At 41.4% G+C, this 16,545-nt stretch overlaps 1 protein-coding gene across 13 annotated transcripts in view; it reads right to left on the reverse strand.

The window, feature by feature from the left end:
• Positions 1–16,545, reverse strand: part of LOC144686695 (RNA-binding motif, single-stranded-interacting protein 1-like) — a 637,597-nt gene that overhangs the window by 72,524 nt on the left and 548,528 nt on the right. For all 13 annotated transcript variants that reach the window (XM_078552250.1, XM_078552249.1, XM_078552248.1 and 10 more), the window contains one exon: positions 3,829–3,908. In XM_078552250.1, the coding sequence (XP_078408376.1) occupies positions 3,829–3,908 (80 nt within the window). The remainder of the gene's footprint in view (positions 1–3,828; positions 3,909–16,545) is intronic.

The raw sequence follows: 16,545 nt of genomic DNA on the forward strand, positions 1-16,545 counted from the left end.
AACAGTTTCTATCTTTCCTGCAATGGTGCGCCCAAAAGTACATAATATGCCGTTTGTGGCCTTACTTAGATCCTGTAAAAGTTCAATATTACCTCTTTTGTTTTTGTAGTCTCTGCCTCTAAATACAAAACCAAGGATTCTGTGTGCCTCTCACTGGCACTTTCAATGATCAGTGCATTTGTACAACTCTCTGATTGCCCACTCCATCTAAAAAGTTATTATATAGGTTGAATTGACATTTCCTATTCTTAAAATTACTTCTCTCCTACACTGATCTGCAGTAATCACTCATCTGCTCATCCTGTTAACCTCCCAAATACTCCAGCAGTCTTTTGTAATCCTTGTCATGACTTGATGTCATCAGCTAATTTTAATGTTGCTCCAATTCCTAATTTCTATTGGTATCAATGCTCTTATTTTTGTACATATCTAAATTAATGCACAATTTTTGTTTTTGAAATTCAGATAAGGCTTTTCTGTCAATCCAAAAAGACTAGCTGTGTATGAAAATTGTCTGCCATGGCTCAAGGGGAGTCCTAATGTGAGCAATAGAGAATCATACACTGCCAATGTTCAGCAGTCCTGTCTACCATACTTAATGGAAACAATATATTTCCCGAAGAAAATCGTCAAAAATACCGCTATTTTGAAAAATGTGAACCAAGTCTCTACTTTGCAGCACAAGTTCACATTTAGCTGGGCTCAATTAATCTCAAGCTTCAGGGAGCTTGGATTTCACTGCTTGTTTAGATCTCATCTCTCATATTTGGAGAAAGGCCTCCTCATCAGTGCTAAATGGTTCAGGCGGTACTTACAGGCTAGTTGCTGGTTTCTGATTTTAAAGTGGCTCGGTGTTTTGGGTGTAAATAAATGTTCAGTTATTGCAGGGAAAAGAAGGGGGAAAGAAAGGTCTAGGGCTTCTTGTCCAGGTAAAATTTTCATCAGTTATGATGCTCAAAAACCATGAGCTCCTCTAGTTGAGTATAGAAGCTGTGTTGAAAGTGAGGTAATGCTTTCTGCTTGGGATTCACAAGGTAGCACGTTCAGTGCCCACAGTTTTCAGAGCCTGGAGTGGAATTGACTCAGCAAGCGCTTTGTATATGCAAACTAGAGGAATCACACCTCATCTTCCGAATAGGCACCTTACAGCCTTCTGGACTTAACTTGGAGTTCAACAACTTTAGACCATGAACTCTCTCCTCCATCCTCACCCACTTTTTTAAACCCCCTTTTTTCTACATTCATTTTTATTTTTTATACACTTATTTTTACTTTCATTCATCTGTGGTTTCAGCCCCTTTTTTATCCCATTTTCAATCCTTTTCTCCCCACCACCACCACCACTCCCTCCCCCCACCCCATCCCCCACAGGGGGACTGTTACTTGTTTCATGTTGTTCCTTCACACAATGCTACCCTTGTTCTGCTATAATCACATTCTGCTTTTTTACCTTTATGCCACTATTAGCACCTTTTTTTTTAAAGCACTAACCACTACCATCAACACTCCCTTAGTCCTTCAGTTCATGACATATTTGTCAATCACTCCTTTGTTCCCACCTATCGCTGGCCTTCTATCCAACCCCATCTGCCCCACCCCCCCGCCTTAAACAGTATAAATTTCATGACATTTCCACTTCTTTTCAGTTCTGAAGAAGGGTCATACGGACTCTAAATGTCAACTCTGCAGACTGGCACAATCCAAAGTCCAGGACTACGTGCTGAGGGACGCACTAAAGCTTGGGGCAGCCGCCGCAAAGGCGCAATGGGGAAGGGTCGCTGTCTAAGACCTTTCTGCCACAGGGCACCGGGGGCCTGGGAACTGTTTAAATCCCCTCGGGCCGTACAGCTCAAAATGAAAGGCTGTAAATGATTGTAATATTGTTTGTACTGATGCACCTGGTGATACATTTTGTAAAAGTTGAACCGGATTGTACCCTTGTAATGGTGTTTTTGAAATGGTTTGGGATGTGGTTGAAGATATTTTATGAATAAAGTATATTTTTGCAAAAAAAAAGTCAACTCTGTTTCTCTCTCCACAGATGCTGCCAGACCTGCTGAGTTTTTCCAGCTTTTTCTGTTTTTGCTGTATAACTAATGTTGGGATTTCACTCAATCACTTATTTGTTGGCGAGCACCATTACAACATGGACACCTCAGTTGGCCTATTAGTAAACTGTCCTACAATAGCTGATTTCCCCCATATATCCACATTTTCACAGTGCATAAACGTGTCTGCACTGGTGCTCTCCTCATGATTGTTGAGGCAGCAGACGAGGCCATAATTACAACAGACCAGCAGTAGTGAAGGTAACAAATTAAATAACCTCCTAGATTGTAAAGATTTATTTAGTAATTATGGAGAATACAATACCCAAGCTAGAACAGTGAAGCTAAGTGTATTTTTCTGCTCCTTTGATAAATAAAGAACTTGTAATCACATTGTGCATTTTACATTCTCAAGATTTCTCAAATTGGTTCAATTTGAAGTGCAGTCACCATTGTAATGTAGGCAAATGTGACACCAATTTGTACACAGTAACGTCTACAAGTTAAGTAAATCATTAGTTTTTGTAGTTTTGTTTGAGGGATGCATGTTGAGCAAGACGGTGAGAGATTTCCATTCAAATACTGCCATTTTACATCCACTTGAACAAGCACAAGTGGCTTGATTTTACAGCTAATCATAAAAATATACCATTTCTTCAGCAATGCATTGGAGTGTCAATCTAGATTATGTGATCAAGACCTGGAGAATGGCTTAAACCTATGAATTTCCAATTTTACAGCATTCCACAGGAAGACTGAATTTCTTGTTCATAAAACTTCTTTCCCCCAGGTTGTGAAATACAATCGTTTCTTTTCCATTTTGCAGGAACTGCGAGTATATTTTCTGCACTATCCAATAGCAATTTTTGTAGATCAATCATGAACCAGAGACTGGTTGTTAATGTGATTTAACATATTTCAACAGTGCATGTGACAGCACAGTGTATTTATATTTAACCTAAATACCCGGAATAGAATCTGGAACGAATTTTATCAGCACTCTGTTTGTAGAGTCATAGAATTTAGAGAGAAAGAATTCATAAATAAATTTAAAACAATAATGCCAACAAGAGGCTTTTGTCCTTTCATATAATCAGTGAAGTTTTCAATCTGAAAGTCAGGCACAATTGAAGAGTTTACAGCAACTGACAATTTGAAATTACATTTACTTTCCAATGCAATAAACTAGTTGATCAAACATATCTGAAATTACAATTTAACACTGAAATTATTTTCCACTTTGAATTAGGCAGTCCAACAATAAGTACATAAATGAGGTGTCAACCTTAATGCTTGTTGTCTCTTTGTACACTTACAATGCAATATTCAGCACCAATTCCTGTATGATTGCTAATATCAAACAGCTATAAGGACTCAAGGCAGTAGAGATTCATTAATATGCAAATATTGTGCAGCTTTTAAAATTGATGATTTTTCTTCATTAACAAGATTACAATAGGAATTATTTTAGTGCCACAAGATGAAATAGTTTCACTTTCATTATAAATTTCTGCTTTATTCACGGTACAGAACAAAACTAGATTGATAAAAGACTGTTTTCATCTACACACTTAACTGGCTAATGCAATTATTCAGTAAGAGCAGGATTATTAAATAAATAAATTGGGTTGCACCTATATTGTTGAAATACTAAAATCAGCAGGGCACTACGTTTGCTCAGAAACAATCACATTTCATGCACCTTTTTTCATTGTCGTTATCAGCAATCGGTTCCAACAATCCACCAACAGTAGCTTAAGAAAAGGTCATCAAAACTCACCGGGGACACCAGGCAGGGTTTTAATAAATTTGCCATTAAAATGTGCTATGACTGCTTCACACTTCTCTGTTGATTCCATTCTAGTAAAGGGAGAAAAAGAATTGATCACTGAAGAGGGCAGGTACTGTATGATTGCAAAATTATCTGAAAATGTATTAACCATCATCTTTTAGTCTAAAGAAAAGTAGGAAGTAGGTTCATGGTTTTAAAATTTTCTTTCCCCAATTACATCTCTACTTCATAACGTAGCTACCAAATATTGTATTATTTTCCTAATATGCGGACTGTGTCTGGTCAAAAGTTTTTCCTTGATTGTGTGACAGTGCAGCCTAGAATCCTGGTGGGCTCTTTCCTTATCCTCAGATGGTTTGCATTAAGTGCCCTACACTACTGATAAATGCTGCAGGTTATCTACTGAACGCCTGAATTTGAATCACAGTTGTTGCCGAGATTTTGCTGCAAAGCTTCATACTTTTCATAAACAAAATTATTTTCGAACATTGGCTATTTGACTCAAACACAAGGGAAAGATGAAAATGTGTGTCACTTTAACAAATAATGGTGTAAAGCATTTAATCAAATTTCTTTATTTCAATTTCCTATAACACTGCTCATCTTGTTGATTAAAACTACCAGGAGTACTTCTACAATTTTAATTTAATGGTTTTCATTTAAGAAGTTAACTGACAAAGAAATAATTTTTAAACATGCATACACTTCAAAGTTATTTCAATTTAAAAAGCTAAAAAATTTTTGCAAAATAGAACAGAAACCTGGCAGTGATTGTTTATCCTTGGTAATGTACCTGGATATTAATCTCCACTTTTTATCCTGGACTGCTATCAATCAGTCAGGAATTGGTAGCAAAAAGCACCACTTGACACCAAAAATGTACCAACAGCATAGATTCAAAATCTGAAGCACTGTTCAAAAAATGTCCATCAATTCTATTAAACAAAATTTAATCTCTGAACAATTTATATACCAACAGATTTAAAATTTATTAATTCTATTCTATGTGGTTGTGAGAAATTCCAAAACAGATGTTTTCCAAGTACAGAAATATTGGAAACAATATATGGCCCACATTTAATGTGGCAACAATGAAAGCTTGCAAAACACCAGAAAATCAAATATATTTATAATTTGAATGTATCTATCTATATCATATGAATGAATAGATTATTTGCCCTTCTACTGGCTGATTTCAGATAGGAGATTGACCACAGTATTGTAGTTTGACTCAAACATGTTAGCAATGCTGGACGCTGGAGGTACCAGTACATTGCTAACTTGTAGCATTTTGAAGATGCCTTACTTAAGATTTTTCAAACATCATCCTTGTTGCAAATTAATTTCTCATCATGCTGACCTACAATGATTCCCTGAACAACACATAGGTGTTATTTTTTAACCCTATCCACCATGTAAAAAGAGCACATAGGCAATTAAAAACAAAATTACTTGCCTGCTTAGAACTTGACTCATTCCTGCTGCCCCTGTTAATAACTTAAGGGTTCTGTAGATGGATGAAGCACTGATCTAAAACAGGTGGTAACCTCAAATGATTTATACAAGTTAGGATCTTATTGCATCAATAGGGTCCTAATGACATTTTATCTGTGACCTGAGTGAGAAAGTGCAGCAGCAGCTGGTAGGATGGAAGAGCGGCCCTCGGGTTTGAGTCAAACAATTACCTTTGAGGGCCAGAAGCAGCAGAGTTTTCCTTGACCCCATGAGGAAAGATGCAGCTTTCCTGCTCCCAACTGCTCTACTATCCTTCCTCCGCTATGAAACATTCCTGAAATTCCTTTCCTGCCTAGAAACCAGCATGTGGCCAAGGACAGCTTGATATTCCCCTGTTTGCATCTGCACTGTGCCCCTCTCAATAGTCTGGCCAGGAGCAGGGGAGTGACATAAACAAGGCTCAGGAGTTAACTTACCCTGCATCTAAAATTTATTAGGTCGGTTGACTAAAAGCTTGGTCAAAGAGGTAGGTTTAAAGAGGTAGGTTTTAAGGGGTGTTTTAGAGGACGAAAGCAAGGTAGAGAGGTTGAGAGCTAAAGGGAGGGCATTCTAGAGCTTGGGGTCTAGCAACTGAGGGCACAGCCACCAATGGTGGAGCAATTAAAATTTAGGATGCACAAGAGGCCAGAATTAGAGGACCACAGGTATTTTGGAGGGTTGTAGGATTGTTGGAGAATACAGATAAGGAGGAGTGAGGTCATGAAGGGATTTGAAAACAAAGGTGAGAATTTTAGAATCAAGACATTTCTGGACCTAGAACCAGTAGAGGTCAGTGAGCACATGGGTAATAGGGGAACTGGACTTGTTGCAAGTTAAGACATGGGTAGCAGAGTTATGGATGACCTCAAGTGTACTGAGGCTAGAATATGAGTAACCAGCCAAGGGGTGTGTTAGAATTGTTGAAACTAGAGGCAACGAAGGCACTGATGAGGGCGAAGTAGGGGGGTGTTACGAAGGTGGAAATAGTCAGTCTTAGTGATGGCACCTAGATGAGGTCAGAAACCCATCCCAGCATCAACTGTGACACCAAAGCTGAGAACAGATAGAGTTAATTTTAGATTGCTGCCAGTGAGAAGGATGGAGTCGGTAGCCAAGGAACAGTTTGGCGTGGGGACTGAAAATAATGGTTCCTGTCTTCCCAATATTTAATTAGAAGAAATTTCTACTCATCCAATATTGGTCTTGTTACAAAAATCACTCAAGGCGACCACAGAATAATGTTTTATTGTGATGCCCTCACTGGTTGACTAGCTTGCCAACACTCACGATCGAGGTTCACACATGAAAAATAGTCACTTGGGTGAGGTATAAGGCTGTCAGTGCCAGTGAAACAGCACCCAAGCAAGGAGTCAACATCTTCTGCAAGAAGGAAGAAAACTGAAAAAGGTGGAAAAATGCTCCTGTTGAGCTTTTCAATTAAAGATCAACAGCATGTAATAAATTTAATATTAAATTTACAATAATTAAGTAATCATACCAAGGCCTGAATTTCACACGTAGCATCCAAGCCAAGTCGGCGGGCCCGAAAGCAGATGTATAATCCACTGCCAGGTGAGATCACATTTCCAATGCGATTTCACGCTGGGTGGTCAATTAGGGATTCCCAGTGTGAAACGCAACTGCTCAATGGTCAGAAGGGCCGGGCGGGGGCAGGAACCTGTTGGGCGCTGGGTCCAGTGGCGACCCGGTGGGGGATTTAAAAGCAGCAGAGGCAACTCCCTGAAGGCTGCCAGGGGACACTTTGTAGCTTTGGAGTTGTTTGACAAAACATTTTCTTTTCAGCTGCAATCTACACCTGCTGGGCACACCAGACGGGAGGGCAAGTCCTGTGGGCACTCGGCCTCCTGGTTCTCGGATGAGTGCCTGGGAATCCTCGTGGAGGTGGTCAGTGCCAGGCGGGACATCCTCATCTCCAGGGATGGCAAGAGGAGACCACCACGCCTGACCAAGAAAGCATGGCAGAGGTGGCAGCCCAGGTCAGCAGCCATGATGTTGTGCAATGCACATAGGTGCAGTGCCGCAAAAGGTTCAACGATCTGCTGTGCTTGGCAAGGGTGAGTTGGCATGGGTCTGTATGGAGAAGTATTAATGGCTGTCCGTCCCTGCCGTGGTGCTCAGGGGTGTAAGTCTCAGTGCCAAATTTTAATGACATTGGCACCGGCCAAGGCGGTGAGCTCTGGCTGCTTGGCCTGATTGCTTTGCGGGTTGAGGACCACAACTCGGATGTGCCCTGCAAGGTGCTCCTCAGGTGGGGTTGGTCAGGGTGCAATGGTGCTGCATTGGACTAATCAATGCTTCTCTCTCCTTTCAGAAGAGTGGTGGATGTCGGGGGGGGGGCGGGCAGTGGAAGTCAGGTGGGTGCGGGAAGAAAGGTACTGATGAGGCCAGAGAAGCGGCCTGCTCGGAACCCCCTCCTCCTTGAATCCAGCCGGACCCCTTCCTCTGGCCTGCATGGACCCACCTATCCCCTCAGGCCCGCCCACCCCATCACTTAGGCCACCCTCAGGCCCTTTGCCCACCCCTCAGGCCTGCCGGTGTCTCCTACTAGGTCTGTGCCAGACCTAAACCCCTCCAGACCTGGGCCTGAGTGCTACCGCCACTGGAACCAACTTCAGACAACACCCCCCTTCCCTGGTTTGGGCCTGAGTGCTGCTGCCACAGGCCCATGCCCCACCCCACACACCCCAAACTCAACTGCCTACCTGCTGATGCCAGCCAATTCTCAGGAGTGTGCTGGCTAGTGCTGCTGCTTCCTCGTGGCTGAGTGTCTGCGCATGCTGTCGAGAGCGATCTGGGACAAGTAGCATCCTGGGAAGCCCAGGTCAAGGACGGGAAGCCAAATTCCGGGACAATGCCGGAAAATTCGGGATGGTTGGTTACTCTGGTCAAACTTGTTGTGTTGTTCTAGAGCTAATTCTTTAGGTAGATCATAAGTTTGAACAGGGTTCTTGTAATAAAATGGAAATGTTCAGCATAAATTTCCATAATATTACTTCTTCACTCACCAAGCCTCCTTGGACAGCGCCTTCCAAACCCATGGCCGCTACCTTACCATAGTAGAAGGAAAAGGGGAGCAGACACATTGGAACACCACCACCTGGAAGTTCCTCTCCAAGCCAGTCACCATCCGGACTTGAAAATATATCACCATTCTTTCATTGTCATGTGGTCAAAATCCTGGAGCTCCCTCCCTAACAGAACTGTGGGTGTACCTACACTACATGGACTGCCGCAGTTCAAGAAGGCAGCTCACCATCACCTTCTCAAGGGCAAGTAGGGATGGACAATAAATGCTAGTTAGCCAGTGGTGCCCACATCCCATGAATGAATAAAAAAAAATTACATATTAACTAAGAAGTTAAATCCCTGCTCAGCCACTCTGACGTCGAGAATGGATCTTTCCTTTCAATGTATTGTACAAAATGTTTAACAAAGACAACTTTTCAACAGAAAGCTATTTTGGAGGGATCTATCGAGATCTGGTATACTGTATGCAACTGTTGTTTTATTAATTTGTACCTTAGCGGAAAGCTGAGGGCAGTCCTCACTGTTATTGACTTCAGGAATGATACTCATCTATATGTCACTGAATTATATACATGGTATAGTGTCCTTCCTGAGATACCACCTGCATTCTAACCGCAACAGATAGGTTAGCATCATAAGACAAAAGAAAACTTAGATCATATGATATTCAATCTAAGAAAAGCTTACAACACTGTTAGCCATCCTACTTCTATGACAATCTGCCAGCAAAGGTTTAGATGCCTAGGGATATATATTTACACTGTTCGATAGTATACTTGGGCTGAATATACTGGAATGACACCTACGAGGGATTTAAACAACATAGGGATTTAAAAATTTGCTGTGGCCCTGTTGGCAAAATTTTAGTGACCATTTTCAATTATATCCAAAAAGAGTCTTAAATCAGCACTGCCTATCAAATCACTTTTACATAGCTGTCAACCTTTTTCAACTTGAACAAGCTGCATGTGTCCGAAAGACAATGAAAGCTTACATTCCTGAACCACTGTTTGGAGATATACACCCAGGACTATATTTGGTTGAACACTGCATTCTTGATAGCTTGAGCAGTGCCAGCCTCAGTGTCAGCTTCAGTAAAATGGAGGTTACATACAAGCCAGTGCCAATAAAACTTTATATTTCACCCCAAACATGGAGCGGACCAATCTGATTCCGTTTAATGATGAGGGAAGTGTTCTTGTTAACAAAACACTTGATCAGGAAAACTTGCACATGATGTCAGAATGGCATCACCTCAAAGACTAAGCTCAAGGTTATATTGTAATAATGTCTGCAATTGTTATATGACTGCAAAGGGAGGATATGCTAAAGCTGGTAATTGAATAAAATCAACAAATTTTACAATTAATGGTGTGAATTAGAACATGACTATAGGTAGGGGTAGTGATGAGTGAAGGGGTGAAAGGAAAAGGTCAAGGCCAAGATGGGAGTAAGGGAGCATGGAAAGCATAATTAATGGGGGAGGGGATATTGTACGGAAGGGCATCAGAGACCTATGTTTTACATCCCACCTGTAAAGTATCACCTCTAATCGTTAGTGGTTTCCAGACTAACTTTTTTTATTTTAAAAGGATGGTCTGGTAAGAGAGGTAAAGACAGATTATGACAAATGTGGAAAGTGTTAAAAAGGAGGAAAACAGAGAGGAATAAAGGAAACAAACAGAAGCAGAAAGGAGAAGGAAGGGAAAAAGGAAGAAGAGGAGAAGAAAAGAGGAGTCCAAAAAGTAATAAAGGAGGGAGAAATTAGAGTATGAGAGAACGATATCTAGAAATAGGAAGATAGATTGTAGGAGTTTCTACAAGCATTCAAAAGGGGACAGAGTAACTAATGTAAGTGTAGGTCCTCTAGAGAGAGAGTCTGGGGAATTAACAATGGGGAATAGAGGAAATGGCAGAAGCGTTGATCAGACAGTTTGGCTCTATTTTCACTGCAGAAGACACAAACAACGTTCCAGAAATACTTGTAAATCAAGAGGTGAAAGGGAGGAAGGAACGTAAAACAATCACCAGGGAAAGGGCACTGAGAAAACTATTAGAGCTAAAGGTTGACAAGTCCCCAAGATTTGATGGACTTCAAAACAAAAAGCTAAAAGCTACTGCGGATGCTGGAAATCCAAAACAAAAACAGAATTACCTGGAAAAACTCAGCAGGTCTGGCAGCATCGACGGAGAAGAAATCAGTTAACGTTTCGAGCCTTCATGGCCCTGTTCTGCCGAAGGGCCATGAAGGCTTGAAACGTTAACTGATTTCTTCTCCGCCGATGCTGCCAGACCTGCTGAGTTTTTCCAGGTAATTCTGTTTTTGTTTTGATGGACTTCATCCTAGAATCTTAAAAGAAGTGGGTGCAGAGATAGCAGATGCATTGGTTTTAATTTTCCAAAATTCCCCCGATTCTGGAAAGGTCCCATCAGATTAAAAAATAGCAAATGTATGTCCTCTATTCAAGAAAGGAGAGAGAGAGAAAGCAGGTAACTACAGGCCAGTTAGCCTAACATCTGCCATAGGAAAAATGCTAGAATCTAATAAGGTGGTTATAGCAGGGCACTTAGAAAATCTGAATGAAAATGAGCAGACTCAACATGGTTTTATGAAAGGGAAATTATGTTTGACGCATTTAGAGTTCTTTGAGGAAGTAACCAGTGGATAAAAAGGAACCTGTAGATGTGGTATGCTCGGATTTCAAAAAGGCATTTTGATAAGGTCAAAGGTTACTATACAAAAAAAGAGCTCATGGTGTAGGGGGAAACATTATTATTGGTTAGAGGATTGCTTAGCTAACAGGAACTACAGAATATGGATAAATGGGTTATTTTCTAGTTGGCAAGCTATAATCAGTGGAGTGCCACAGGGGTCAGTGCTAGGGCCTCAACTATTTACAATCTAAATAAATGATTTGGCAGAATGGACCGATCGTATGGTTGCTAAATTTGCTGACGACACAAAGATAGGTAGGAAAGCAAATTGTGAGACAGATGTAAAGAGTCTACAAAGGGATTCAGACAGGTTAAGTGAGTAGGCAAAAAATTGGCAGATGGAGTATAATGTGGAGAAACGTGAACTTGTTTATTTTGGCAGAAAGAATAGAAAAGCGGTATCTTATTTAAATGGAGAGAGATTGCAAAACTCTGTGGTACAGAGGGATCTGGGTATCTTGGTACATGAATCACAAAACGTTGGTTTGCAGGTATAACAAGTGATTAGGAAGGCAAATGGAATGTTGGCTTTTATTGCAAGGAGAATAGAATATAAAAGGAGGGAAGTTTTGCTACAATTGCATAGGGGCTTTGGTGAGACTACGTCTGGGGTACTGTGTACAGTTTTGGGCGCCTTACCTGAGAAAGGGTAAAATAGTTAGGCATATAATAGCATTAGTATATCTTAAATGGGGAGAGATTGGGAAACGTTAATGTCCAAAGAGAGCTGAGTGTTCTTGTTCATGAGTCACAAAACTAACATACAGATGCAACAGGCAATTAGGGAGACAAATGGTATGTTAGCCTTTATTGCAAGGGGATTTGAGTACAGGAATAAGGAAGTCTTGGTGCAGTTGTATAGAGCCTTGTTAAGACCACACGAGTATTGTGTGCAGTTTTGGACTCCTTGCCCAAGGAAGGATATACTGACCACAGAGTGAGTGCAACAAAGGTTCACCAGGCTAATCCCAGGGATGGCAGGATTGTCCTATGAGGAAAGATTGAGGAGACTGGACCTGTATTCTCTAGAGTTTAGAGGAATGAGAGGTGATCTCATTGAAGTATACAAAATTCTTACAGGGCTCAACAGGGTAGGTGAAGGAAGGATATTAACCATGGTTGGGTGGTTTAGAACCAAGGGACGCAGTCTCAGAATAAGAGGTATTTAGGGCTGAGATGAGGGGGATGCTGAGAGGCAGAGGGTGGTAAATCTTTGGAATTCACTACCCTGTAATGCTATGGGGGCTCAGTCATTGAGCATGTTCAAAGCAGAGGTCGATAGATTTTTGGATACCAATGACATTAAAGGATACGGGGGTAGTACAGGAAGATGGCGTTGAGGTAGATCATCAGCCATGATCTAGTTAAATGGCGGAGCAGGCTTGAGGGGCTGACTAGCCTACTCCTGCTCCTATTTCCTACGTTCCTAGAAGCAGTTCAGAGAAGTTCACTCAACTGATTCCTGGGATGAAGGGGTTTTCGTAGGATGGAAGGTTGGACAGATTGGGTGTATCCATTAGAGTTTAGAAGAATAAGAGGTGGTCTTATTAAAACTTAGACGATCCTGAGGGGAATTGATAGAGTGGATGCTGAGAGGATGTTTCCCCTTGTGGGAGAGGCTAGAACTAGGGACGTGATTTAAAAATAAGGGATCTCCCTTTTAAGACAGAGATGAAGAGAAATTTTCTCTCTGAGGGTCTTTAATCCATGGAATTCCCTTCTCCAGAGAACAGTGGATGCAGGATCATGAATATTTTTAAAGCTGAGTTAGGTAAAGTCTCAACTGACAAGGGAGTTGGAGGGTAGAGGAGGTAGACAGGGGCCACAATTAGATCTGCCATGATCTTATCAAATGGCAGAACAGGTGCAAGGGGCCGAATGGCCTACTCCTGCTCCTAATTCGTATGTTCACATATATGTTTGTATGTAAAAGAGCGACAAAAAGATAGAAGAGACAACTAGGAAGCAACCATATTCTCTGGCTTACTGTGAGTCAAGAGATTTACGCTTTGAGCAGAAAATAAGAAAGCTGGAAAATCAGATAGTGCGTGCTAGAAAAAAACCTGACTTCATCCAGACAGTCCCACTATGAACAGCAGAATATGATATGGTTCCCTTACAAAGCTTATTAGTCAACAGTAAATGCATTGGAAGACTTGACAACTTCAAAACAATACAGTCTGGTATTGTGCAGAAACAATATAATTTACTAATATTGAAAAGGTGGGACCATAACAGAATTATGTTTGCCTTCAACAGCTCTGAACTGTGATTGAAACCAAATTGTTGCAGTTTGCAGCATGTTTCAAGCTTTGCGTAATTAAAAGGCATTGACGTCCCTATCAATTCAATAGATTGAGACTGAAATAGAAATTGTGCAACTTTATTTCCATACCAGAGTAATAGAACAGTGCTCAACTTTTGCAACAGTGCTGTGTAATATTGAAAAGAAATGTGGACAATCACCCAGATTTTGCAGTCAGCAGTGAAGTAAGGGTGCTCACTGCTGACCTCAAAGAAAGCTGTGCTGAGAGATCTAGCAACCTCTTTGATGAGAGTTCTCTTGAGATACAACTGATTGTAACATTCTTCAATGGAGATTCCTCGGGTCAAACTACAGAGATGCCTTAAAGATATTCGAGTAGCCGATCATGTTAAAGAGTTTTCACAGACACAGGCAGTCAATCAGGAAAGAAAAAAACACTCTCAATCAAATCACCTTTTCAAAATTTTAGACAGCATGAAATCAAGGTTGGGACATATACATGGGGTTAAGGTAGAAGCCGAAATATCACGTAATTTTTAAAAAATTATTAAAAAGTTTAAAAAACAGTAATCAGTCATAATAGAGACATTTAACAACATTCCACAAATAAAAAAAATGATTTATTCAGGGCCAGATTGGTTGTTAGGTAATAATTATTACTCAGATTGCTATGAAAAATTCAGTTACATCTCACTGACAAAAGCTCAACTTTTTATTGGTCATTAGTCACAATATGAGAGCAGGAAAATCAAAGTTTTCACCATTTCAATTGATTTTGCTGACTTTGAGTTGGAGAGTGAGAGGTGGCCTTGTTGGTAGAGTGGTACTCTTGTACAGATTGTGGGAGAGCAGTGAGTTAAAAGACTGCTACAGGGTTTCCATTTTAATCTACACTTATCCTTATCTCAGTTACATTTCGGATAGTTATGGAAAAGGATAAGGTTGGGCCGGGAATAAAAGTTCGAAACTGGAGAAAGGGTAATTTTGCTAAGATGAGATGTGATTTGGCCCAAGTGGACTGGGAGCAGCTACTTGCAGATAAAACTGTGCCAGAGCAGTGGAAGGCATTCCATGAGGAAATAACGAGAGAACAGAGCAAATATGTTCCCGTAAAGACAAAAGTGGGGGGCCAAGTCAGGAAAACCCTGGATGTCAAGGGACATGAAGGTTAGGATTAAGAAAAAAAGAGAAGCTTATGGCAGACACCGAGGGCTCAATGCGGCAGAGTCCTTGGAGGGGTATAAAAAGTGCAGAGGGGGACTTAAAAAGGAAATTAGGAAAGCTAAGAGAGTGCATGAGAAAGCATTGGTGGGTAGAATAAAGGAAAACCCAAAGGGGTTTTTTAAAATATATAAACAACAAGAGAATAACTAGGGAAAGAGTAGGGCCAATTAGGGACCGTAGAGGTAATGTGTGCGTGGACCGGGAAGACGTGGGTGCTGTCCTCAACGAATATTTTGCGTCGGTCTTCACAATAGAAAAAGGCGGTGCAGGTATAGATATCAGGGTGGAGGACTGTGAAATATTGGAGGAAATTGAGAGAGAGGAGGTACTAGCAGGTTTAGTGGCCTTAAAAGTGGATAAATCCGCATGCCCAGATGAGATGTATCCCAGGCTGTTGAGGGAGGCAAAGGAAGAGAAATCAGGGGCCCTGGCAGTAATTTTCAAATCCTTTCTGGCCAGAGGTGAGGTGCCAGAGGACTGCTAACGTTGTCCCATTATTAAAGGTAGGAAGGGATAGACCAGGAAATTACAGGCCAGTCAGTCTAACCTCGGTGGTGGGGAAGTTGCTAGAAAGAATTCTGATGGACAGAATATATCTGCAATTGGAGAGACATGGATTAATCAGGGACAGTGACATGGATTTGTTAAGGTGACGTTTTGTGACAAATTTGATCAAATTTTTTGAGGTGGTAACCAGGAATGTTGACGAGGGTAATGTATTTAATGTGGTCTACATGAACATTTAGCAAGGCTTTTGATAAGGTCCCTCATGGCAGACTGGTCAAGAAAGTAAAAGCCCATGGGATCCAAGGCAAAGTGGCACGTTGGATCCAAAATTGGCTGAGAGTGGGGAAGCAGAGGGTTGTTTCTGTGACTGGAAGTTTGGTTCCAGTGGGGTTCTGCAGGGCTTGGTGCTGGGGCCCTTGCTGTTTGTGGTGTACATAAATGATTTGGACTTCATTGTAGGGGGTATGATCAAGAAGTTCGCAGATGACATGAAAATTGGTAGGATGGTAAATAGTGAGGAGGATAGCTGTAAACTGCAGGAGGATATCAATGGACTGGTCAGGTGGGCAGAGCAGTGACAAATGGAATTCAACCTGGAAAAGTGTGAGGTAATGCACTTAGGGAGGGCTAACAAGGCAAGGGATTACACTATGAATGGTAGGACCCTGGAAAGTACTGAAGATCAGAGGGACCTTGGTGTGCATATCCATAGATCCCTGAAGGTAGCAGGGTAGGTAGATAAGGTGATTAAGGCATATGGGATACTTGCCTTTATTAGCCGAGGCATAGAGCAGGGAGGTTATGCTTAACTGTATAAAATGCTGGTTGGGCCCCAACTGGAGTACTGCGTGCAGTTCTGGTCACCATGTTATAGGAAGGATGTGATTGCACTGGAGAGGGTGCAGAGGAGATTTACCAGGATGCTGCCTGGGCTGGAGGGTCTGAGCTATGGAGGAAAGATTGGATAGGCTGGGATTGTTTCCCTTGGAGCAACGAAGGTTGAGAGAGAACCTGACAGAGGTGTATAAGATTATGAGGTGATTAGATAGGGTGGATAGGAAGGCACTTTTTCCATTAGTAGAGGAGCCAATAACCAGGGGGCATAGATTTAAAGTAAGTAGAAGACTGAAAGGGGAGTTGAGAAGAAATATTTTCACCCAGAGTGTGGTGGGTGTATGGAACTCTACCTGAAAGGGTGGTTAAGTCAGAAACTCTTGTAACATTTAAGTATTTAGGTATTTACTTGTGTTGCCATAGCCTCCAAGGCTATCGGCCAAGCGCTGGAAATTGGGGTTAGTGTAGTCAGACCTTTGTTGACTGGTGGGGACACGAAGGGCTGAATGGCCTCCTTCTGTGCAGTAGACCTCTTTGAGTCTATAAATCCTGAGGTTGCTGTCAGATTCATGTGAGTAATGATGGTAAATGCTAATGCTTTGCTGTCAAAACAATGC

The sequence above is a fragment of the Cetorhinus maximus genome, chromosome 11 (assembly GCF_964194155.1).
Source record: "Cetorhinus maximus chromosome 11, sCetMax3.hap1.1, whole genome shotgun sequence".
NCBI classification, from domain to species: Eukaryota; Metazoa; Chordata; class Chondrichthyes; order Lamniformes; family Cetorhinidae; genus Cetorhinus; species Cetorhinus maximus.